The sequence below is a fragment of the Hylobates moloch genome, unplaced genomic scaffold (assembly GCF_009828535.3).
Source record: "Hylobates moloch isolate HMO894 unplaced genomic scaffold, HMol_V3 SCAFFOLD_9, whole genome shotgun sequence".
Classification (NCBI taxonomy): Eukaryota; Metazoa; Chordata; class Mammalia; order Primates; family Hylobatidae; genus Hylobates; species Hylobates moloch.
In genome coordinates, this window is record NW_026652284.1 from 12,222,823 (window position 1) to 12,248,314 (window position 25,492).

The 25,492-nt window shown below is 48.1% G+C and overlaps 3 protein-coding genes and 1 pseudogene across 3 annotated transcripts in view; 1 reads left to right on the top strand and 3 right to left on the bottom strand.

Annotated features, from left to right (window-relative positions):
- The window catches only part of LOC116813775 (putative PRAME family member 26), a 12,112-nt gene extending 8,423 nt beyond the window's left edge, over positions 1 to 3,689 (top strand). Inside the window, exons 3-5 of the mRNA XM_032760902.1 lie at positions 3 to 59; positions 731 to 1,312; positions 3,056 to 3,689. Of these exons, the coding sequence (XP_032616793.1) occupies positions 3 to 59; positions 731 to 1,312; positions 3,056 to 3,689 (1,273 nt within the window). The remainder of the gene's footprint in view (positions 1 to 2; positions 60 to 730; positions 1,313 to 3,055) is intronic.
- The window catches only part of HNRNPCL1 (heterogeneous nuclear ribonucleoprotein C like 1), a 38,882-nt gene extending 14,295 nt beyond the window's left edge, over positions 1 to 24,587 (bottom strand). Inside the window, exon 1 of the mRNA XM_058444119.1 lies at positions 24,426 to 24,587. The gene's annotated coding sequence lies outside the window, so the exon portion shown is untranslated. The remainder of the gene's footprint in view (positions 1 to 24,425) is intronic.
- LOC116813905 (PRAME family member 1-like) lies at positions 11,326 to 12,492 on the bottom strand (annotated as a pseudogene).
- Positions 18,752 to 24,480, bottom strand: LOC116813906 (PRAME family member 33). Its single transcript, XM_032760973.2, has 4 exons — positions 24,426 to 24,480; positions 21,475 to 21,786; positions 20,500 to 21,078; positions 18,752 to 19,373 (listed from the first exon to the last, which is right to left on the bottom strand). Exons 2-4 carry the CDS (start codon positions 21,759 to 21,761, stop codon positions 18,815 to 18,817), a joined length of 1,425 nt encoding a protein of 474 aa, XP_032616864.1. The 5' UTR covers positions 21,762 to 21,786; positions 24,426 to 24,480; the 3' UTR covers positions 18,752 to 18,814.
- Positions 24,588 to 25,492: the final 905 nt, after the last annotated feature.

Below are 25,492 nucleotides of genomic sequence, written 5' to 3' on the forward strand. Positions count from 1 at the left end.
ACCTTCCACGCTGTGCTGGATGGGCTTGATGCACTGCTTACCCACGGGGTTCGTCCCAGGTGAGGTGGCCCAGGTGGGGTGGTGGGGAGGGCCCAGGTGTCCAAGAGAAGGAACAGCTGGCTCATGACAAGTGAGGAGGCCCAAGGGGGGATGGTGGTGGTGAGGAAGCTGAGAGGCCTTGGCCATTCCCCAGCTCCTCAGGGAAAGCACTGCTCACCACCCAAGGTCCATGGAGGTAACAGGAAGCTCTCCTCTAATGGCACTGAAAGCCACCATGAAAAGTGAGAACTGGGCGGGGCACAGTGGCTCACAATGTAATCCCAGCACACTGGGAGGCTGAGGTCAAGAGTTTGAGACCAGCCTGTCCAACATGGTAAACCCCAACGCTACTAAAAACACAAAAGTGAGCTGGGCATGGTGGTCGGCTCCTGTAATCCCAGCTGCTTGCGAGGTTGAGGCAGGAGAATCGTTTGAACCCGGGAAGTGGAGGTTGCTGTGAGCTGACATCACACCACTGCACTCCAGCCTGGGTGACAGAAGGAGACTTCGTCTCAAAAAAAAAAAAAAAAAAAAACTGTGGAAGTGGGCAGGATGCAAGGGGAAAACAGGGTGGAGAAAAGTCAGAGAGAGGGACAAGAAGCAGGGAGGGAAGGAGCTGCTATCCAGGATGTGGAGTTTAAGTTCAGAAATGAGTCCTTAAATTCTCAGTCTCACCTCTATTTTCCCACAGGAGGTGGAAACTTCAAGTGCTGGATTTACAGGATGTCTGTGACAACTTCTGGATGGTTTGGTCTGAAGCCATGGCCCATGGGTGCTTCCCCATTGCCATGAGGAACAGAAAACCAATGCAGGACTGTCCAAGGATGAGAGGACAGCAGCCCTTGACTGTGATCATAGACCTTTGGCTCAAGAACAGGACTCTGGATGAATACCTCACCTACCTCCTTCTGTGGGTCAAGCAGAGGAAAGATTTACTACACCTGTGCTGTAAGAAGCTGAAAATGTTGGGAACGCCCTTCCACAATGTCAGAAGCATCCTGAAAATGGTGAACCTAGACTGTATCCAGGAGGCGGAAGTGAATTACAAGTGGGCACTGCCCATGCTGACACAGTTTACCCCATACCTGGGCCAGATGAATAATCTTCAGGAGCTCGTTCTCTCTCACATGGATGTCTCTCGCTACACTTCCCCAGAGCAGAAGAAGCAGATTGTTACCCAGTTCACCACTCAGTTCCTCAAGCTGCGCTACCTCCAAAAGCTTTCTATGAACTCTGTTTCTTTCCTCGAAGGCCACCTGGACCAGCTGCTGAGGTGAGGGAGGGTGGTGAGCTTTCTCCGCAGACCACAGCAGAGCCTGTTACAGTACATGCTAGTGGTCATCCACTGCGAGCCAGCCTATGAGGATGTAACAGTGAAGGGGATACTAGCATGTCCATGCATTGTCCTGTTGGCAGCCCTGTCGTAAAATATGTATCATGCAACCATCTCAATAGAGGCAGAGGGATCAGCTAGGGGAGATGCTATAGAGAGGCTGCCATACTAGGAAGCTAGCTACTGGGGGATTCAGATCTAGTGAGGGTGCCTTTCTGAATTCTTCCTGAGGACGTGTGTCTAAGTTAAGATGATGAAAACTAGGCCAGGGATGGTGGCTCATGCCTATAATCCTAGCACTGGGAGTCTGAGGCAAGAGGATAGTTTGAGCCTAGGAGTTTAACACCAGTCTGGGTAACATACCAAGACCCCTGTCAGAAATGAATAAATAAAAGTAAAAACAAACAAGATAATTTTTTTTTCCAAGATGGATTTTCACTTTGATCGTCCAGGCTAGAGTGCAGTTGTGACATCTCAGCTCGCTGCAACTTCTGCCTCCCAGGTTCAAGCGATTCTCCTGCGCAGCCTCCTGAGTACCTGGGATTACAAGCGTGGGCCACCACACCTGGTTAATTTTTATATTTTAAGTAGAGACAGGGTTTCACCATGTTGGCCAGGTTATTCTTGAACTCCTGACTTCAGGTTTTCCACCCACCTAGGACTCCCAAAGTGCTGGGATTATAGGCATGAGCCACCGCGCCCAGCCAACAAGATAATTTTTAACAAGATGATGGGAAGTAGGAAAGTGAAGTGGGCACTGAACAGGGGAATGCTCAGCAAACCTGCACATTTCAGAAAATCAGCTTTGTGCCCCACAGTTTAGTGAACATGAATGATCCCATCTCTAATTCCCTGTTGTAAAACATTGTTTTGAGCTCCAGGTAAATTAAATACCTAGGTAATGCATGATTCTGAAACAGGGTCAGGGAGCAGGCACAAAGAATGGTGAAGGTGATAGAAGGTTTGCTGATGATACAGGCATGTCAGGGATGCCTGCAGCCCGCCCACCCCAGCTGATGTTGCAGGATCCTGCTTGGATTTGTCCCTTGTGCCTGCATCTCCACTGGGCTCCTGTGGCCCGGAGATGTGGTTTTCTGCCTGACAGATGAGGAAAGGGAGCTTTAGGGATTCTGTGAACTTGATCCATTCCTATAGATGATGGTGAAATGACTCAGCCTCAAATGGAGTAATTTTTTCTCTTTTTTTTTTGTTAATACAGAGTCTCGCTCTGTCACCCAGGCTGGAGTGTAGTGGCATGATCTCCGCTCACTGCAACCTACACCTCCTGGGTTCAAGCAATTCTCCTGCTTCAGCCTCACAAGTAGCTGGAATTGCAGGTGCCCACCACCACACCTGGCTAATTTTTGCATTTTTAGTAGAGAGGAGGTTTTGTCAGGATTGCCAGGCTGGTCTCAAACTCCTGATCTCAAGTAATCCACCAGTCTCAGCCTCCCAAACTTCTGGGATTACAGGTGTGAGTTACTGCACGGGGCCTAAAGTGGAATTGACCTTAGTGGCAAAGCTCTTCTTCATGCATCATCCTAAGTGTTGACCATCAGGCCATCAGAATGACCCTGGGCTTGGGCAAAAATGGTCTCCGTCCATCACCTTGAAGCCATTCCCCACCACCCTCCACTCACCCTTATGATTCCCCAGAATTCACTTCTTATTCTCTCTCCCCAGCTGTCTGAAGACCCCGTTAAAGATCCTCACAATAACTAACTGTGTGCTTTTGGAATCAGACTTGAGGCATCTATCCCAGTGCCCGAGCATCAGTCAACTAAAGACCCTGGACCTGAGGGGCATCCGACTGGCCAATTTCAGTCTTGTGCCTCTCCAAGTTCTCCTAGAAAAAGTTTCAGACACCCTTGAATACCTGGATTTAGATGACTGTGGCATCGTAGACTCCCAAGTCAACGCCATCCTGCCTGCCCTGAGCCGCTGCTATGAGCTCACCACCTTCAGCTTCTGTGGAAATCCCATCTCCATGGCCACCCTGGACAACCTGCTGTGCCACACAATCAGACTCAACAACTTATGCCTGGAGCTGTATCCTGCCCCGCGGGAGAGTTATGACGCTGGTGGTACTCTCTGCTGGAGCAGATTTGCCCAATTTAGGGCTGAGCTGATGAAGAGAGTGAGGGACTTAAGGCACCCCAAGAGGATCTTGTTCCGTACTAACTACTGCCCTCAATGCGGCAACAGGTCATTTTATGACCTGGAGGCAGATCAATGCTACTGTCGAATACCTGCCTATTTGGATGGATATGTCAAACGCTTTCTTCTGGACACTTGGAAACTAAAACCTAGGTCTTAGGTACATCCTAAAAAAGGAGCACAGAACCCATCGTTTCAGACATGGGCTCTGAAAGTGGGAAAGGAAAGGTGATCAAGCAGGGGCCGGACTTGGGGGAAATGTTGATCTGGATTCAAAGGGACTTTGGGGACCTGTGTCCTATACAGTCGAAAATGGGAATGGGAATGTCTAGGGTGGAATTCAGACTTGAGAATGCATGAGGGAGTTACTCTTGCATAGATGGTTGTAAAGAAACAGAAATAAAGGGAAACTGAGTGGAAACTGTCTGGTGTCCTCTATTATCAAATAACCTGCTTTCCAGTTTAAGCCTCAGGAATCTTCAGTTATTGATGGAAAAAACAAAAGGCACTGAGTTGTCCAATCACTAAGATGCAGCCCAAGAAAGTCAAGGCATTTAAATGAAATTTGGTTATTTTACTCAGTTTCCTCCCATTCTTTTATTTGAGACAGAGTTTCACTCTTGTTGCCCAGGCTGGAGTTTGGAGTGCAATGGTGCCATCTCGGCTGACTGCAACCACCACCTGGGGTTTAAATGATTCTCCTGCCTCAGCCTCCCAAGTAGCTGGGATTACAGGCACGCACCACCATGCCCAGCTAATTTTTGTGTGTTTAGTAGAGACAGGGTTTCCTCACTATGTTGGTCAGGCTGGTCTCAAACTCCTGACTTTGGGTGATCTACGCAAGTAGGCCTACCAAAGTGCTGGGATTACAGGTGTGAGCCACTGTGTCAGGCTTTTTTTGTTGTTGTTGTTTTTAAAGGTCTCATTCTGTCACCCAGGCTAGAGTGCAGTGGCACAATCATAGGTCACCGCAGCCTCAATTTCCTGGGTTCAATCCATCCTCCCACCTCAGCCTCTTGAGTAGCTAGGACTACAGGTGTGTGAGCCACCACATCTGGATACTTTTTTTTTTAGTAGAGACAAGGCCTCGCTGTCTTGCCCAGGCTGATCTGGAACTCCTGAGCTTGTGATTCTCCTGCCTCGGCCTCCCAAAATGCAGGGAGTATAGGCGTGGGCCACCATGCTTGGCCTCCAGTTCTTCACTTCTTTAGATGTCTGTTAATTCCTTGTTAGTTTCTGTGGCTGTTCAGTGGGTGAATACACACTAGGTGGACACCAAGGGCCTGGAACATTAGTGGGCAGGAACAGTGAGCCAATCCACATGGAAAGCACCCTCTTCTCAGGGTATTTCACTGCTAGCCAGATGCTGAGAACCGGCCACTCCTTGTGAGTCTCCACATGGTTCCAGAAGCCTTAGTTGGTGGACGTCATCTTCACTGCACAAGGAGCCACTCTCTTCCCATTGCCCTGGAAGGGGATGTCCGTATTGTGTATTAGCTGGAGGCTCTGGGCAGCACCAACACTTGCTTGTTCCCTTGATGACTAGCAGCCCTTCTTGAATTAAACTGGTTGTAGCCAGTAAAGACAGCCACTTTCCCTTTAACTAAAATACTAAAACTATACAGGCATGTAACACTTTTTAAATATTTCCATCTGACATTTAAAAAGTTACATCTTTTTGGGGAGCTAGGTCAGATCAATGAGAGATTTTCTCATAACACCTCCCCTCTCCCCCTATCAAGGAAGAGACTAGTGCAGCGCGTTCTGGAATCTCACATCATCAAAGGGTGGATAACGATCAAGTGCCTGTGGGTGATGAGTGACCTTCCCTGTGCTGAGGAAGCCTGCATAACGGGCACCCAAGTGAAGGATCCTGCTGAGGATTCAGGGGCTGGTGTTGCTGTCAGGGATCTTAGCCAAGAGCCTCAGGTTCCTGTAAAATGAAGATGATGATGTCCAACAGCTTATGGGACCCTGGTAGGATCCAATAAGATGGTTCATGTTTAGGGCTTGGCATGGGGCCTGGCATACAGTAAGATCAATACATCTTGTTCTTTTTTCTCTCGTCAGCAGACGTCCCAGCATTTTTCATCTTTCAATCTCACCTCCTATTCCTGATAATAGGGAGGCAACAAGAACCCAGGGCATGCAATGGGGCTCATCTTCTACTCTCTGCCACAACTTCATCACGATTCCCCCAAACAGCAGAGCCCCAGGAGCCAGCAGGGGGCAGGGTGGGCATTTCTGGACTGGATTCATTCCTAAGAAGATCAAAATTTCCAATCCATACATCTCGGGTGCCATCTGCTGGTAGATCGGACCAGATGGTGTAATTTAGTGTTGCAAGGATTATATTTTATGGTATTTTAAAAAATTTACTATTATGAGCCAGGCACGGTGGCTCATGCCTGTAATCCCAGCACTTTGGGAGGCTGAGGCAGGCGGATCACCTGAGGTCGGGAGTTTGAGACCAGCATGACCAACGTGAAGAAACCCCTTCTCTACTTAAAATACAAAAAATGAGCCAGGCGTGGTGGTGCATGTCTGTAACTGCAGCTACTCCGGAGGCTGAGGCAGGAGAATCGCTTGAACCTGGGAGGTGGAGGTTGTGGTGAGCTCAGATTGAGCCATTACACTCCAGCCTGGGCAACAGTAGTGAAACTCTGTCTGAAAAAAATAATAATAATAAAATAAAATGAAATTTATTATCATGGCCAGGCATGGTGTCTCACTCCTGTAATCCCAGCACTTTGGGAGGCTGAGGCGCGTGGATCACTTCAGGTCAGGAGTTTGAGACCAGTCTGGCCAACATGGTGAAACCCTGTCTCTATTAAAAATACAAAAAATTAACCGGGCGTGGTGGCATGTACCTATAGTCCTAACTACTGGGGAGGCCGAGGGAGGAGAATTGCTTGAACCCGGGAGGTGGAGGTTGCAGTGATCAAAGATCACACCACTGCACTGCCACCTGGGTGACAGAGCGAGACGCCATATAAAAAAAAAAAAAAAAAAAAAACAAGAGAAAAGAAAACAAAACTAAAGAAAGTCCAGCATGGTAAGAGGTACATAGAGGTACATGTGGGTAAGCTTCATTTGTTTTTCCTCCTTTTTCCCTTCTCTGGACAGAATTGTCAATGCAAAACATTCCAAAAACACAGAGCAAAGGTCTTCTGTAATCTTCCCCTCATCTGAGACTTCCCTTCACAGTGTATGTGCTAGTGTCTTCCAGACTTTTGTATGACGAGCTCTACAGAACGTCAGATCAAATGGGCACGTCCCTAATAAGTGGTGACTTGCCAGATCTGGACTCACGTTGCAGGGTGCTGGGACCTCTGCCAGAATCAAGCAGTAGCTCCAGGAGCCAGGGCTTTGGGTCTCTTCTGTGCATCTTTAGGAGTTTTATTGACCTTTCTGACCACAACCCCCTTCTCAATTACCAACTTCCAATCCGAAAATGACATCCGACTAGATCCTGAACTTCCACCGTTTTAACCCTGATTGAGTTTTCAACTTTCTTCTTATTAAGTGATTAAATTAGATATGGATTTTGAGTTTTCAACTTTCTTCTTATTAAGTGATTAAATTAGATATGGATTTATGAAAGTGAAAGAATTAATAATAGGGTGAAGGTCTAAAACTCATTTATTTACTTATTCCATAAACACTGGTAAAGTTTGACTAATATGTGACTTTCATAGTGATACAGGAAAGGGTTTAATCTGTTTCGGACATTAGAAAAAAATATATATATATACGGTATCTTTATTGGAGAACCTTTGGCCACATCAAAAGGATCAAAACTTTTCAGAGTCAAAATAGCTTTAAGAAGACAGTAATGTCATCCCTAAAAAAAACTCAATAAAAATCTCAGTGTATCTACTGGTCACCTGGGTTTTATGCTACCTAACATGGTAGATCATATGCCCATTCAGGTGGAAGAGAGGAACTACTGAGGGTGTAATTTATCTCAAGGTTAAGGTCAAGGCATCATTGAAAGAAATCAGGCCTAAATTACAAAGCGAGATGGGGGCTGGGCTGGACGGGACTCAGTGTTCTAATGGGACCCTGGGAGGGAACCAAGACAACATAAAACATGGCAGGTATTTTGAGGGTATCTAGACAAGAGGATTGAAAGACTTCCTTCTAGATTGAGTTTAAAAATAAAAAAAAGTGTAACTACAAAAGAGATAATGCAGACTCGTAAAGCATCACAGTGTCTTTGAGGGCAGAGACGGCAGTTACGGTCTTGGCTCCTACTGGAAGGTGAAGCATCATTACTCACAAACATGTTGGGCTTCCCTCCAAATACCAGCTTGGGAAGATTGCATCTGAGTGTGTGAGCTGGGGCAGAGCCCAGAGAGGACCAGTGTGGTCACACATAAGGAGGGAGACTTTTCAATCGAAGCATGGATGGTGGCGGCTGTGTATCTGCAGAATTCGGGAGAGAAATGAACCCCTTGGGGGAATCCTGCACCATCCCCAGGACCCCACTGAGAATCCTGCACTCTGGGGGGTCTTTCTACCATGTTCTGGTTGCCTGTGCTTTGTAGAGGCTCCAGACCTGGGAGCGGGTCCCATTTAGCCATGAGAGGGTGTGGGTGGCACAGCTGGCTGCCTCAGGAACATGGGGCACAGGCCTGGCTCACAACTCTGCCAAGGTGGGGTGCTGCCAGGAGTGGATCGTGGTCCCCAGACCCAGCAATTAATAACATCAGGCTCTGTGGTCATCCCTGTGGGGAGCAGATCTTGGAAATGCAGCCTCAGGAGGATTAGCACAGAATCTCCCTTCGAGACCCAGGAACTTGGCACTGTTAGCAGGGTGGGCACAGTGGCCTCATAGCTGGCCGGGTCATTGAACTAGGTGCCATTTCTGCTTCCCAACAAAGGCCCCTGTAGCTCGACCCCAGCTCCGCCTACCACCTCAAGCCCATCTTCTCCTCGGGGACCCTCTCTGCCCATCCCTTTGTGCCCGACTGAGCTGCTCCTTGCAGGCGAAAATATAAGGAAAAAACAGATGACTGAAGAGAAGTAAAGAATGGGTGGAGATCATTGGCACACCCGTAATCCCAGCACATTGGGAGGTCAAGGTCAGCAGATCACTGGAAGCCAGGAGCTCAAGACCAGAGGTCGGTCCTTCCTTCCTTCCTTCCTTCCTTCCTTCCTTCCTTCCTTCCTCCCTCCCTCCCTCCCTCCCTCCCTTCCTTCCTCTCTTTCTTTTCTTCCCTCTGTGGCCCAGGCTGGAGTACACTCGGCTCGCTGCAGACTCCCTGCGTCCGGCTCCCGTGATTCTCCTGCCCTCGCCTGCGGGAGGCCTGGGATTGCCGGTGCGCGCCACCACCCCTCCCTGGTTTTTCTCCTTTGGCTGGAGGCGCGGTTTCGCCATGTCGGCCAGGCCGGTCTCCAGCTCCTGACGTCGAGTGGTCTGTCCGCCTCGGCCTCCCAAGGTGCTGGGACTGCAGACGGAGGCTCGCTCACTCGGTGCTCGGTGTTGCCCGAGCTGGAGTGCGGTGGCATGGTCTTGGCTCGCTGCAGCCTCCGCCTCCCAGCCGCCTGCCTTGGCCTCCCGGGGTGCTGGGATTGCAGCCTCTGCCCGGCAGCCGCCCCGTCTGGGAGGTGGGGAGCGTCTCTGCCCAGCTGCCCATCATCTGGGTTATGAGGAGCTCCTCTGCAATGGCCGACCCGTCTGGGAGGTGAGGAGCGCCTCTGCCAGCCGCCACCCCCTGTAGGAAGTGAGGAATGTCTCTGCCTGGCTGCCCATCGTCTGGGATGTGAGGAGCGACTCTGCCCGGCCGCCACCCCGTCTGGGAGGTGAGGAGCGCCTCTGCCTGGCTGCCCTGTCTGGGAAGTGAGGAGCGCCTCTGCGCGGCCGCCCCGTGTGAGAAGTGAGGAGCGCCTCTGCGCGGCCGCCCCGTGTGAGAAGTGAGGAGCGCCTCTGCCCGGCCGCCCTGTCTGGGAAGTGAGGAGCCCCTCTGCCCGGCCACCACCCCATCTAGGAAGTGAGGAGCGTCTCTGCCTGGCTGCCCCGTCTGGGAAGAAGTGAGGAGGGCCTCTGCCTGGCCACCTCGTCTAGGAAGTGAGGAGCATCTCTGCCCGGCCGCCCCGTCTGGGAAGAATTGAGGAGCGTCTCTGCCCCGCCGCCACCCCGTCTAGGAAGTGAGGAGCGTCTCTGCCCGGCCACCCCGTCTAGGAAGTGAGGAGCGCCTCTGCGGGGCCACCCATCGTCTGGGATGTGAGGAGCGCCTCTGCCCGGCCGCCCTGTCCGGGAAGTGAGGAGCCCCTCTGCCCGGCCGCCACCCCGTCTAGGAAGTGAGGAGCGTCTCTGCCCAGCCACCCCGTCTGGGAAGTGAGGAGCACCTCTGCCTGGCCACCCCATCTGGGATGTGGGGAGCGCCTCTGCCCGGCCGCCCCTTCTGGGAGGTCTACCACAGAGGCCAGAAGCAATGTGTGGGCTGGACGTAGTGGCTCACGCCTGTAGTCCCAGTACTCTGGGAGGCCGAGGCGGGTTGATCACTTGAGGCTAGGAGTTTGAGACCAGCCTGGCCAACATGGCGAAACATATGAAAAATACAACTGACAAACCAACCAACCAACCAAGCAACAACAAAACAGGTCTACCCTGGAGTCATACTCTAATTTTTTCTATTTTCCTCCCTTTCTGATCCTTTATCCCACTTTCTTTTTCTTCCTCTTCCTTCTCCTTCTTCTTTGTCAAATAGAGGATTGAGTTATTATCATTGTTCCATACAAAGTCCCTCTCTCATTTATTTTCGTTAATTCCCACCCCCCATTTCTATTCCCCGTCTTCCCATGTGCAACCTTCCTAATATGTTTGATATGCATCTTTTTGTTTGTATGTACTTTTAGAAAATGTTTATTGTTTTGTGTGCAAAAAAAAATTAAAAAAAAAAAAAAAGAAAGAAAAGACCAGCCTGGTCAACATGGAAAAACCCCATCTCTACTAAAAATACAAAAAGTAGCAGGCTTGGTGGCACTTGCATGCAATCCCAGCTACTAGAGTGGCTGAGGCATGAGAATCACTTGAGCCCTGAGGGATAGGATTGCAGTGAGCCCAGACGGGATCACCGCACTGCAGCCTGGGTGACAAAGCAAGATGTTGTTTTCTAAAAAAAAAAAAAAAAAAAGCAAAGATCAAGAATGGGTGGGAATTAGATGTTTTACAGCTGAACCTCAATCACAGACAACAGAGTACGTCGATAGTTTTCCATCAGTAACTCAATAACTAGAGATTTCTGATGTATAATCGCGAAAACAAGTCAATCAAATACAGAGGACACCAGACAGTTTTCACTGAGGTTCTTTATTTCTGATATTTCTTGGTAACCATCCCTGCAGGGATAACGTTGTCATCACTGTAGAACATTAGCTTCTCTTTCTGACTCTGTAGGACATGGGTCCTGTAAGGTCTCATTGACTCCACCTCAATATTTTCCTCCAGTCTTGCTCCCTGCTGTTATGTTTTTTTCCCTCGTACTGAACACCTGCCTGAAGCAGAGTTCTGTGCTTCCTTTAAGTTGCATGTGGCCTGGTCACAATCACTCATACCAGTAATCCTAGAACTTTAGGAGGCCAAGGCGGGAGAATCCCATGTGCCCAGCGGTTTCAGACCAGCTGGGGCAGCACAGCGAAACCCTGTCTCAAATGTCAATAAAATTTTAGAATTATTAAAAAAGGAAATAAGAAAAAAGAAAAAGAACTTGCACCTACATACTAGATTTTAGTGTCCAAGTGCCTGGAAGAGAACTTTCGATGTATCTACCCTGCTGGACACGCCTTCCCTAGCAGCAAAGATGGAGCTCCAGTTCCTCAGGTGGTGATGAGTCACAGGAAGGGCAGGGGCGGGGCCAATGAAGATCCTCTTGGGCTGCCTGACTTCCCTCAATGTATACATCAGCTCAGCCCCAAGTGGGGTGAAGATCTCCCAATCGACATGAACCAAGGAATTCAAACTCTCCTCAGAGGCAGGATACGTCTCCAGGCTTAACTTGCTCAGCGCACTGGTGTGGCGCAGCAGGTCCTTCAGGGCGTCCACAGACATGCAATTTCTGCCAAAGTAGAAGGTGGTGAGCTGGGAGCAGCGGCTCAGGCCAGGCAGGATGGCACGGAGTTGGGAGTAGTGGATCTGACAGCCCTCCAACACGAGGGTCTCGAGAGTGGCAGAAACTTTCTCCAGCAGAGCTCCGAGGGCTTCAAGACTGATGCAGAGCAGCAGCACATAGCTGAGATTCAGATGATTTAGGTAGCCGAGGGTTGGGTACTGAGAGAGACACTTCATGTCCTCTTCCAATAGGTAGCCACAAGTTAATTCCAAGTTCTCCAAGGGGTTCTGGAGGCACCTGTGGAGATCAAGAAGTTAGTTCTGGACAGTGATACCAGTTAGATGAAGGTGGTGGGGAATAACTTAAAGGGAAATGTGTGCTTCACCCAAACACAAGTTTATTCCCATCATGTGATGATGGTCCGCATGCAAGTTGCTGCATGACGAGGACTCTGATCATTCAGGGGCTGTCCCAGTTTAGCCTCAACCCTTTCACCATTGCCACCATTGTGGCCCTTTCACCAAGGCCACAAAATCACTAAAGCCTCTTTTCTTCGTCTTTTAGCAGAAAAGTTCATCTCTGGGCCACAGGTACCCAGTGGGAGATGTGCACAAAGAACTCAACTCAGTAAGGTCTAGGGTCATCAGCTAGGGCTACCTGCCGTCAGGGGCTCCCTGACATGCCTACATCTGCAAACCACCTATCACTTTTTACCACTCTCACACCTACTCCCTCACCCTCCATTCAAGAAGCACACATTTCCCACGTCAGTTACCTTTCCTGGGGTTCCAAACAATGTTTCACAGATAGGGAATTAGAGACAGGATCATTTGTGATCACTAAGCTGGTGAGGACAGAGTTTCTACTGTGAAATGCACAGGTTTGATGAGCTGTCCCTCCTTTCATACCCTCCTCTATTACCTCTTTTATATCATATCAACTTGAAACACACTTTGTAACAAGAAATTCACACGTGCACCCCCAGTAGAGCTGAAACCCCCACTAACTGGCTTGTACATGATGTAGCTCTCTAGCCTCTACCCCAGGTGACCCCGCTGCCCTCATTGCAGAGATCCTGTGATAGCCACTCCAGGACATGGAGCACTGAATGGGACAATGTGTTGACATTCTGGTGTCCCCTACACTGTGACGTCGCCACTGGCTGACACAAAAGTTATGCCTTCTAGCATTTGCTGTAACACAAAAAGGCTGTGCTGTGGTCTGCAGAGAAAGTGCACGATCCTTTCTCACCTGATCAGCTGTTCCAGGTGCCACTGAAGAAGGTGATCAATTTTACTTTAGGCAATTGGAGGTGTTCCAGCCTGAGGAACACAGAGCTGAATTTGGTGACTAACCGTCCCTCGAGTTCAATGTCTGACGTGTAATGATGGCACGTGGAGAAAACGAGTTTGTGAAGATTCTTCATCTCCTTCAGGTAACAATGAAGCTTTCTTATCGGACACGGCCAGGACATGTTGCGCATTTCCAGCTCCTGAATACTATTCAGCTGGATTATTTTCAATGACTTTCTGAGATATTTAATGGGTGTTAGATAATCCACCAACTTACTACAGCACAGGTGTACTAAACCTCTCCTTTGGTAAACCCACCGAAAGAGGGATCTCAGGCATTCATCCCGGGGTATTTCCTTGAGGCAGACATCTATGAACACCTTTAAGGATGGTGCTCTCCGGTCCTTGGATAGTCCTCTGCTGTCTGCCTCTTCCTCATGGCCTCTGGGGAGGAGGGCAGGGCCCAGCCTCCAGGCCATCCGGCCCAGAAATTCTCATCAACATCCCGCAAGTCCAGCACTTGAAGTTTCCACCTCCTGTAGGTAAAGTAAGGGAGAGGCTGAGAATTTAGAAGGACCCATCCCTGACCTTTGCTTTCATTCTCATTGCTCCCTGTTCTCTCTCTGACTTTTCTCGGTCCCTTTTCTCTTTTGATTCAGACTGCTCCCCACTTCTAGTCCCTTTACCTTCCACTGGGAAAAAGCAGGTCTCTGTTCCCACAGTGGACCCTGTGCGGTGAGCAGTCCTTTCTCTGAGGATCTGGACAATGGCCAAAGCCTCCCTGAGCTTCCTCGGCAGCACCATCAGAAGACTCTGGGCCACCCTGAGTCAGGCTGGAAGACAAGCCGCTTTATTTATTTATTTATTTATTTATTTATGTATTTATGTATTTATGTATTTATGTATTTTGAGACCGAGTTTTGCTCTTGTTGCCCCGTTGCAGTGCAGTGGTGTGATCTCAGCTCACCACAACCTCCGTCTCCTGCGTTCAAGCGATTCTCCTGCTTCAGCCTCCCGAGTAGCTGGGATTACAGGCGTGCACCACCACGCCCAGGTAATTTTGTATTTTTAGTAGAGATGGTGTTTCTCCATGTTGGTCAGGCTGGTCTCCAACTCCTGATCTCAAGTGATCTGCCCGCCTCGGCCTCCCAAAGTGCTGGGATTACAGGTGTGAACCACTGTGCTCGGCCTCAAGTCACTTTACATAGGGTTAAACAAACCCCCTCTGAGGGGACTTTGTGATTTGTAGGAGGTGACTCCCCAGGCCCTTTAGACAGGAATTGGGGACCTTCATGTCCCAACTTCACCTTTGGATGTAGAGAACCTAATTATAATGCATTTAAATGTAAAGCCTCAACCACCAGGTGAAGCTGGGATGTATGTGACATGTATATTTGCTGACCATACATGCATGCATCCCCCACCCTGTGAATTTTCATAGCTGCTCCAATAACCTGCTGAATATGCACACTTGGTGACCAACAGCTTCAGCGTAGATTCCTGGGTCACCTTCCCTCCCTCCAAGCGCTTGCCTCAGGTCCTGCCTGGAGGCTCATTTCCCAGCGAGCAGGTTGTAAACCTTTAGAAGAAATTACGCTCCCTTTTTCTAAATCTATAGAACCCACGATTTTTAGTGGACCTCACTGGTGTTAGAAGTGGGATTAAAGGGGACCTCTGATCTCTTCCTGATGCCTCCGGAACCAATGCATCCTGCACTGGCAAGAGCCCCGTGAGCTCTTCTCGGTGGCACCATGGGAAGGCCTCAGGCAAGTCTTCCTGAATTCAGATGTCCAGCTCTTAGGTGGAAGATCTCAGAGACTTTAATTCTTCCCAGCTGGTTCTCTCCAAACAGTCTCTGGAGGGGACCTTCTCCATCAGTTCTAGGTTTTGGGGCCTACGGTGCCTTCCCTTCCCAGTTCCCTCTCAGTCCCTGTCCTGGCTCCCTAATTGGGATCTTGGAGGGAATCTCTTTGTTGGTCCTGGGTTTGAGGAGGCTCTTCCAGCTCCCTCCATCTGGACTCGATAGAAGATTCCTCTGAGGACCCCTGCCTAGCAGGGAGACATTCAGATCAGACTCCATGGGTCCATCAGGTTTGGTGAAGGTGCTCGCCCTCTAGTGGTGCTTACAGGTACGCCTGTGGTAGGTAAGTGCCGTTATGAGGGACCTTAGTTCCAAGGGGACAGACTCAGGCCAGTGGCCATCAGGAACCCTGGTGACTCCTTGTTTAAAGACTGTGTCCTGTATTACATGAGGGGAAATCTGTAAAAAACAGATGAAGTTCATCCATGTGATGACGGCACTGCCGTGACACACAGGTAGTGACCATGGCATCAGGAGGGTGACTTCATCCATATTCAACGTGTTTATATTATTGGTGGCAGCTCATGTTGACTGCCCGACATTTGCATTGTAGTGGCTATAAAGTGATTTCTAAGCACTATGTGATCAATAAGCATTTACAGCCACCTGCCAGGCTCCGTGCTCTGCTGTGGGACCACAGGGTGACAGAGACACAGTCCCTACCCTTGAAGAAACAATCTCGGTCTACCACATGAGATTGTCAAGGAAAAAAATCATTATCAGACACAACCTAGGCACGTGGTCCAGCAGCCACGCTCCTTGGTATTTACCCAAACGAGAAAACCTAACACCTGGATGTTTTTAACCAAGACATTAGCAATAGACAAAACTTAATAGGGACCAACATGTTCTTCAGCAGATAAATGGATGTATATACTGCAGCACATCCTTACAATGTAAATTATTAAGTCCTAAAAGACATAAAAAAACTTAAATGCACATAACCAAGTGAAAGAAGCCAACACGAAAAGGCCACATGACATTCTGGAAAAGGCAAATCTATGGACACAGTAGAAAGCCCAGGGGTTGCCAGGAGTCAGGGTACCGTGGAAAGGATAGCAAGAGAACAGATGATTTTTTAGGGCACTGAAGCTACTCTGCATGATGCTATAAGAGTGAATACATGTCACCATCAACTCATGAGAGCTCATAGAATACACAGCACCAACTGTGAACCTTTAATGTTAATTATGAACTTTGGGTGATAAGGATGCTTCATGTGGTTCATGCATTGGAGCAAATGGACCATGATGGGGCAGGATGTTGATCCTTCAGGAGTCCACGCTACTGTGGGGTCATGAAGTATGTGGGAATGATCTACTTTCTGCTCAACTTCACTGCAACCTTATAACTGCTCTGAGAAAATAAATCATATATCCCTAAAAATATTGCACTTCCTTCCAGCTCCAAAATTCTATAAATTTAAATATTTTTAAATGAGAGCATTTCTTATTCATTGATCTTCAAAATCAGTTTAGAAGGTGTCATTTTAGGCCGGGCGCGGTGGCTCACGCTTGTAATCCCAGCACTTTGGGAGGCTGAGGCGGGTGGATCACGAGGTCAGGAGATCGAGACCACGGTGAAACCCCGTCTCTACTAAAAATACAAAAAATTAGCCGGGCGTGGTGGCGGGCGCCTGTAGTCCCAGCTACTCGGAGAGGCTGAGGCAGGAGAATGGCGTGAACCCGGGAGGCGGAGCTTGCAGTGAGCCGAGATTGCGCCACTGCACTCCAGCCTGGGCGACAGAGCGAGACTCCGTCTCAAAAAAAAAAAAAAAAAAAAAAAAAAAAATACAAAAATGTAGCCAACTATGGTAGTGTGCATCTGTGGTCTCAGCTGCTCAGGAGGCTGAGGTGGGAGGATTGCTTGAGCCCAGGAGATTGAGGCTGCAGTGGACTATGATCACACCTCTGCACTCCATAACAATGGAAAAGTCAATCTTTTGTGGGAAGGCAGTGGAGATTGCTGCATCTTTTGGGTCATCTCTGGAAGTAGCTTCTGAGGGGATGATAATACTTTCCTCAGGCTTTTTCCACCCTGCTGTAGTCATTCATTTTTAGGCTCCCAGGTCCTAATACATGTGTGTCAACTGATACAAACCAGGTAACCCACAGTCACAGCCTCCTGTGAGGATTCTAATTTACTCAGTAGATCTGGTGCAGTGACTCACACCTGTAATCCCAGCACTTTGAGAGGCTGAGGTGGGAGGATCACTTGAGGTCTGAAGTTCAAAACCAACCTGGGCAACATTGCAAAACTCTGTCTCTGAACAAATAAAAATAAAAAACCGACAGAAAATAATAGATGCTAGGGAGGATATGGAGAAACGAGAACCCTGGTACACCATTGGTAGTTATGTAAATTAGTACAGCTACTATGGAAAACAGTATGGAGTTTCCTCCAAAAAATAAGAATAGGACTACCATATGAACCATAAATCCCACTGCTGGATATATATCCAGAAAAAAAACTACCATGTTGGTCAGGCTGGTCTCGAACTCCTGACCTCAAGTAATCCACCTGCCTCAGCCTCCCAAAATTCTGGGATTACAGGCGTGCACCACTGCACCTGGCCTGCACTCCCCTATTTATTGCAGCACTATCCACAATAGCCAAAATATGGAATCAACCAATGTGTCCATCAACAGATGAATGGATCAAGAAAATGTGGTAAATACACACAATAGAATCTCATTCAGCCATAAACATGAATGAAATCCTGTCATCTGCAACAACATGGATGGAACTGGAGGGCATTATGTTAAGTGAAGTAAGCCAGATACAGAAAGACAAACATAGCATGTTCTCACTCATATTTGGGAATTAAAAACATGAAACTTAAAAGTAGTAAAATGACTGTTATCAGAAGCTAGGAAGGGTACTGGGAAACGGATAATAAGAAGGGGATGGTTAATGGGAATAAAAACACAGATAGGAATAAGATCCAGGGTTCAGTAGCACAATAGGGCAAATCACGTTGACAATAGTTCATAGTAAATTTCTACATAATTAAAAAAATGGAATTGGAATGTTGCTAACACAAAGAAATGATAAATTCTTGAGGTGGTGGATATCTATGTTACCATGATTTGAACATTACACATTTTATGCTTGTATCAGAATATCAGGCCAGGTGCAGTGGCTCGTGTCTACAATCTGAGCACTTTGGGAGGCTGAGGCGGGTGGTTTGCCTGAAGTCAGGAGTTCAAGACCAGCCTGGTCAACATGGTGAAAGCCCCGTTTCTACAAAAAATACAAAAATTAGCCAGGCATGGTGGCGGGTCCCTGTAGTCCCAGCTACTCAGGAGGCTGAGGCAGGAGAATTGCTTGAACCCAGGAGGCAGATTTCTAGAGACTTCTGATGTATAAATGTCTAAAACAGGTTGATGAATCATGGAAGACACCAGAAAGTTTCCATTCAGGTTCCATTTATTTTTGACATTTTTAAATAACCATCCTTGCAGGGGTAACTCCTGCATCAGTCTAGAACTTCAAGTTCCATTTCTGAGTCCAGGACACAGGTCCCTGAAGGCCTCATCGATGCCAAGTCAGCATTTTTACCCAGTCCTGCCCCTGGCTGAGTCACCTTTGTTTTTCCACTCACAGTGAGCATGTGCTTCAAATACATGGCTGTGTGCTTCCTTTAAGAAGCGGCTGACTGGGCCCTGCTGCTCACACCTGTAAACCCAGCACTGTAGAAGGCCAAGGTGGTCAGATCACTTGAGGTCAGGAATTTGAGGTCAGCCTCCGCCAACATCGTGAAGCCCTGTTTCTACTAAAACTACAAAAATTAGCCCGGCGTGGGGGCATACACCCGTAACACCAGCTACTGGGGAGGCTGAGGCAGGAGAATCACTTGAACCCAGGAGGTGGTGCTTGCAGTGAGCTGAGATTGTGCCGCTGCACTTCATCCTGAGGGACAGAGTGAGACTCTGTCTCAAAAAATAAAATAAAATAAAATAAAATAAAATATATAAAAAATAAAATAAAATTTAAAAAAAATGCACCCACGTACAATATTTTAGTTCCCAAGTGTCCAGAAGAAAGCTTATCCATCCCACTAACCAGGCCTTCCCTAGGAGCAAAGATGGAAGTCCACGTTCTCAGATGGTCCTGAGCCACAGGAAGGGCAAGGGGTGGGACCAAAGAAGATCCTCTTGGGCTGCCTGACTTCCCTGAGTGTACGCATCAGCTCAGCCCGAATTGGGGCGAGGATCTCCCAATTGACATGACCCCTGTTGTCAAGACTCTCCAGAGGGGCAGGATACAACTCCAGGCCTAACTTGCTCAGCCCGCCTGTGTGATGCAGCAGGTCTTTCAGAGCATTCGTGGAGGTCTCATTTCCACGAAAGTAGAAGGTAGTGAGCTGGGAGCAGTGGCTCAGGGCAGGCAGGAGGGCCCTGAGTTGGGGGTCCTGGATCCGACAGTCCTCTAAGACGAGGGTCTTGAGAGTAGCAGCAACTTTCTCCAGCAGAACTCCAAGGGGCTCAAGATTGGTGGTCCACATTAGGATATGTATCAGACGCAGCTCCTTTAGCTGACTGAGGCTTGGGTACTGAGACAGACACTCCATGTCCTCATCAGCTAGGTAAGCATTACAGAATGTAAAGACCCACAAGGGGTTCTTGAGGTACCTGCGGAGAGCAAGAAGTTAGTTATGGGCAATGGGGCCAGTTAGAGGAGGGTGGTGGGAAATAATCTCAATGGTAAACTTGAAGTGGGCATTGAGTAATTCTGCACTTACTACAACACAGGTGTTATAGTAACCTGCAATGGGGAAGCCTGTTTCACCCAAACACAAGTTTGTTCCCATCATCAGATGATGGTCCGCATGCAAGGTGCTGCCTGATGAAGACTCAGATCATTCAGGGGCAGCTCCATTTTAGGCTCAGTCCTTTCACCCTTGCCTGTGTGATAGGTACCACTCTCACGCCTACTCCCTCACCCTCCATCCCAGAAGCATGCACTTCTCATATCAATTACCTTTCCTGGAGTTCAAAGCAAGTTTTACAGGCAGGGAATTAGAGACAGGATCATTGGTGTTTACTAAACTGCTGAAGACAGAGCTGCTGCTGTGAAATGCACAGGTTTCATGCACTTTCTCTTTTTTTTTTTTTTTTTTTTGAGACAGTCTCACATTGTAACCTGGGCTAGATGTAGTGGCACAAACTCAGCTCACTGCAACCTCCACTTTCCTTGCCTCAGCCTCCCAAGCAGCTGGTATTACAGGTGCCTGTCACCATGCCCGGTGACATTTTTTTTTGTATTTTTAGTAGAGACGGGGATTCACTGTGTTGGCCAGGCTGGTCTCGAACTCCTGAGCTCGTGATCTGCCTGCCTCGGCCTCCCGAAGTGCTGGGATTACAGGCATGAGACACCGCGCCTGGCCACTTTCCCTTCTTTCATACCTTCCTCTGGATGAAGAATATGTTTTCATCATACTAACTTTATACACTCTTCCTCACAAGGAATTCACAAATGCACCCTCACTAGATCTGAACCCCCAACTAACTGGCTCCCCACACATCTCTCTCTGTAGCATCTACCCCAGGCCATCCCTCTGCCCTTATTTGAGTGGTCTTGTGATACCCACTTCAGGATATAGAGCACTGAACAGCATAATGAGTTGACATTCTAGCATCCCATTCCCTGTGATATCACCAGTGGCTGGGACACAGTAGATGCCCACTAGCGTTTACTGTGAAAAAGAACAAAAGTCTGTGGTATGGTCTGCAGAGAAAGCTCACCATCATTTCTTACCTGAGCAGGTGCTCCAGGTGCTCTTTGATATTACTGATCTTTCTTATATAAAGCATCTGGGGGTAGTACAGGCAGAGGAATGGAAAGTCCAAGTCAGGAATGAACTGCTGTTGGCCGCTCACGTATAACTCACACCCATAACCGAAGGCTAAAAAGAGTTTGCGAAGATTACTCATCTGGCTCAGGTAAGGGGCAAACTTTCCTGTTTTATTCAGAGAGAACTTTTTCCAGACTTCCAACTCCTGGATACTCTCTGGGTATATCCTTTCCAATAAATTTCTGAAACTTGAAGTGGGCATTGAGTAATTCTGCACCTTACTACAACACAGGTGCACTAGACCTCTTCTGTAGTGGATCCACCCATAGAGGTAGCTCAGGCATTCATCCAGCGTAATTTCCTTTAGGCACAGGTCTATGAACACCTTCAAGGGCTGGTGCTCTCCCATCCTTGGACAGTCCTCCACTGTCTGCCTCTTATTCATGGCCTCTGGGGAGCAGGAGAGGACCTTGACTCCAGACCATATGGCCCAGAAACTCTCATCGACATCCCGCAAATCCAGCACTCGAAGTTTCCACCTCCTGTGAGTGACATAGGGGAAAAGCTCAGAATGTAGGCAAGGACCCACCCCTGACCTGAGCTTTCACTCCACATCCAGGACATCAGTCAGCTGCTCCTGTCCTCAGTGCTCCTCCTTCTGTCTCTTCTCCATCCCGTTCCCCCTTGGATTCTGCCTGGTACCCACTTCTAGAACCTTTACCATCCAGTGAGAGGAAGCAGGCTCCTGTTTCCTCAGTGGACCCTGTATGGTGAGCAGTCCTTTCCCAGAAGAGCTGGGCAATGCCCAGGGCCTCTCATGGGCACCATCAGAAGCCTCTGAGCCACCCTAACTCCCCAACCCCACCGCTCCTCCTGAGCCAGCTGTCCCTTCCCTGGAGGCCTGGACCCTTTTCCCCAGGCCACCTGAGTCACCTCACCTGGGGCGAACCTTCTGGGCCACCAGTGAATCAAGTCCCCTCAGGACAGCTTGCAAGGTCTCCAGATGAGGTGTCTTCATCAGGGATCCCAGAGGGAGGCAGACGAAGGGCCAGGCCTGCACCATCAGCTTCAGGGCCTCAAAACGTCTCATGCTGAAGGCCTCCATGAACATCAGAGGGAAGACCTCCCTGGGCAGCTGGTCCAGGGTGAAGATGGTCAAGAGCTGGTTCCTCAGCAGGCTCTGCCCTGCCAGCTCCAGGAGTCTGGATGGGGACTGGAGGCTCATTCTGACAAATCTGCAAGGAAAAACTCTAGAGGACAATCAAGCGAAAAGGCAAGTTTCTCGGGCCATTCCCCAGCAACCCCCAATTCTCCCAGGGCCAAAGTCATTTCTCTAGCATGTGTGAAAGAGCCCTCAGTTTACTCTAATTCCTTTCTGCAATAAGTGGCCACGGAAACCTAGTTTTACCCTTGTGGTACCAAGAAGAGTGTGTCCCAACTTCTAAAGAGCAGGCAAGATCACTCCTACTCCATGAATTATTAGCCACTGCTGCAATAAACTCATAGCACTGGCAAATGTTACCGAGGATCTCTGAAGCTCAGATCTCATGCCCAGCTAATCTTTTATTTTTTGACTTTTTGTAAAGACAGTGGGTTTCACTATGTTGTCAAGGCTGGTCTTGATCTCCTAGACTCAAACATTCCACCCGCTTTGGCCTCCCAAAGTGCTGGGATTACAGGTGTAATCCTCTTCCCAGCCTCATTGAAAATTTCAGTAAGAAGCTTTGAAAGCTATGCGATAGTGTTATGCATCATTCGCAAGACACAGATGTTTCCAATACACACCTCTTACACATATTAAAAATGAACCGCTTTGGCTGTGCGCAGTGACTCACACCTGTAATCCCAGCAGTTTGGGAGGCAGAGGCATTGGATCATCTGAGTTCAGGAGTTTGAGACCATTCTGGCCAACATGGTGAAACACTACCTGTACTAAAATTACAAAAATTAGCCAGGTGCAGTGGTCTGCACCTATAGTCCAAGCTACGAGGGAGGCTGAGGCAGGAGGATCACTTGAACCCAGGAGGCACAGGTTGCAGTTAGCTGAGATTATACCACTGCAATCCAGCCTGGGAAATTGGCTAGATTCAAAAAAGAGAGAAAGAGAGAACTACATTGGATTAGACTTCTTAAGCTCCACCCAGTTAATCATGATTGGATTTTTGTCTTTCTTCCAGATTAACTATCAAATTAGATATTCATCCATGAAAGTGAAAGATTTAGGGATAGGGTGAAAGTCCAGGACTCATACACTGATTCACTCCACAAACATGGAGTTTTACTAATATGTGTCCTTCATAGTCCTGAGTGTGAGATAGGGAAGGGTCGAATCTCTTCCTGACATTAGACAGAAAGAAAAAAACTTGAAAGTATCTTTGTTGAGGGATCCTTGGCCACATCAAATTTATCAAAATATTTCAGAGTTAAAATAGTTTTACAAAGACAGACATGACAGTCCCTAAGAAAACACAGTAGAAATCTTCATCTATCCAACAATCACCTGGGTGGTATAATTTAATTTTTTTTCATGTGGGGGGAGTTGAGTCTTACTTCATCGCCCAGTGGTGCCATCTCGGCTCACTGTAACCTCTGCCTCCCAGGTTCAAGTGATTCTTATGCTTCAGCCTTCCATGTAGCTGGGATTACAGGCATGCACCTCCACATCCGTGTCTCCATTTGGGTGGAAGAGTTACAATGAGGATGTGATTGGTTTAAAATTAAGGTCAGCCGGGCGCGGTGGCTCAAGCCTGTAATCCCAGCACTGGGAGGCTGAGGCGGGCGGATCACGAGGTCAGGAGATCGAGACCATCCTGGCTAACACGGTGAAACCCCGTCTCTACTAAAAACACAAAAAATTAGCCGGACGTGTTGGCGGGCACCTGTATTCCCAGCTACTCGGGAGGCTGAGGCAGGAGAATGGCGTGAACCCAGGAGGTGGAGGTTGCGGTGAGCCGAGATCGCGCCACTGCACTCCAGCCTGGGGGACAGAGAAAGACTCCGTCTCAAAAAAAAAAAAAAAAAAAAAAAAATTAAGGTCAAAGATCCTCTTTGGTTAAGATTTTTTTCTTTAATAGAGTCTCGCAATGTTGCCAAGGCTGGAGTACAGCAGTGGTGTGAGCATGGCTCACTGCAGCCTCAATCTTCTGGGCTCAGTTGTTTCTCCCAGGTCAGTAACCCATACAGCTAGGAATATGGATGCATGCCACCATGCCCAGCTAATTAAAAAACATTATATTTTGTAGAGGCCGAGCACCGGTGGCTCATGGCTGTAATCCCAGCACTATGGGAGGCCAAGGCAGGTGGATCACTTGAGGTCAGGAGTTTGAGACCAACCTGGCCAGGATGGTGAAACCCCACCTCTACTAAAAATACAAAAATTAGCCAGGCAAGATGGCAGCTGGATGTAATATCAGATACTCAGGAGGCTGAGGCATGAGAATTGCTTGAGCCTGGGAGGCAGAGGTTGCAGTGATTTGAGATCGTGCCACTGCACTCCAGCCTTGGCAACAGAGCGAGACTCCATCCCTCCCTTCAATAAAGAATATTTTATAGAGATGGGTTTTTGCCATGTTGTCCAGGTTGGTCTCAAACCCCTGGGCTGAAATGATGCTCCCGCCTTGGTCTCCCAAAGTGTTGGGGTTAAAGGCATGAGTCACTGCTCCCTTCAAGAATTTTGAAATGACATAAACCAAAGCACGATCCAATTTTTTGAAATAAAGACAAAACTGCATTTAGAGGAAAAAATTCAAAGCTTCAAATTGTTCATATGAGAGAAAAAACAAAACCAAACAAGATATAACTCTATGCCATCTTAGGCTGCACTGTCACCATCCCAGACTAGCTGACTGTAGGTCAGATGGGAGTGTCCTTACAGAGATTAGTGACTTACCAGATCTGGACTCAGTTTGCAGGGTGCTCAGACCTCAGGAAGAACCAAGAAGGAACTCCAGGCTTGAAGACTTTGGGTCTCTCCTGTGGGTCTTTAGAAGCTTTTATTGACCTTTCTAATCACAACTCCCACTCACACCCCTCCACGTATGCACTGCTAGCTTCCAATCAAAGAGCGATATCTGATTGCATTTCTGAAGCTCCACCCAGTTAATCCTGATTGGATTTTTGGCTCTCCCCAGATTAATGGGTTGAATCAGATATACATTCATATCAGATATCAACATGAAATAGAGCTTACAGCTTTTGTGGGGGAAATGTATTGTATGTTTGCACGCAATACAACCATATGTGTGCACCATTCTTAAAGACAGGAAGGCTGAGTTTCTTTCTTTCTTTCTTTCTTTCTTTCTTTCTTTCTTTCTTTCTTTCTTTCTTTCTTTCTTTCTTTCTCTGTCTCTCTCTCTCTCTTTCTTTCTTTTGTTTCCTTCTGTCTCTCCTTCCTTCCTTCCTTCCTTCCCTCTTTCTTTCCTTACTTTCTTCCTTCCTTCCTTATTTTTGAGACAAGGTTTCACTCTGTTGCCCAGGCTTGAGTGCAGTGACATGATGACAGCTCACTGGAGCATCAGCCTCCTGGGCTCAGGTGATCCTCCCACTTACACTTCTTGGGCAGCTGAGACTACAGGTGCACACCACCGTGCCTGGCTAATTTTTTGTATATATATTTTTTGAGACAGATTTTTCTACATTGCCCAGGTGTATCTCAATCTCCTGCACTCTAGTAATCTGTTCTGCTTTGGCCTCCCAAAGTGCTGAAATTACAGATATGAGCCACCACACATGGCCTGAGTTTTCTTTGTATGCCTAATGGTATCACTTTTATCAGAATCTCTCTGTTAAATATTAGGGACAAGAGAGGACTTTAAGGATGACAGAACATTAACTATTGAAATATACTGGAGAAGGGGCTGATGGGATTGATGAGGATGAAGGGCCCTGGGAAATGCCTGGGGCTGAGGATTGCTGGAAATGTCGCACTGTGGGAAGATTCCTGAATCTAAAGGAAAG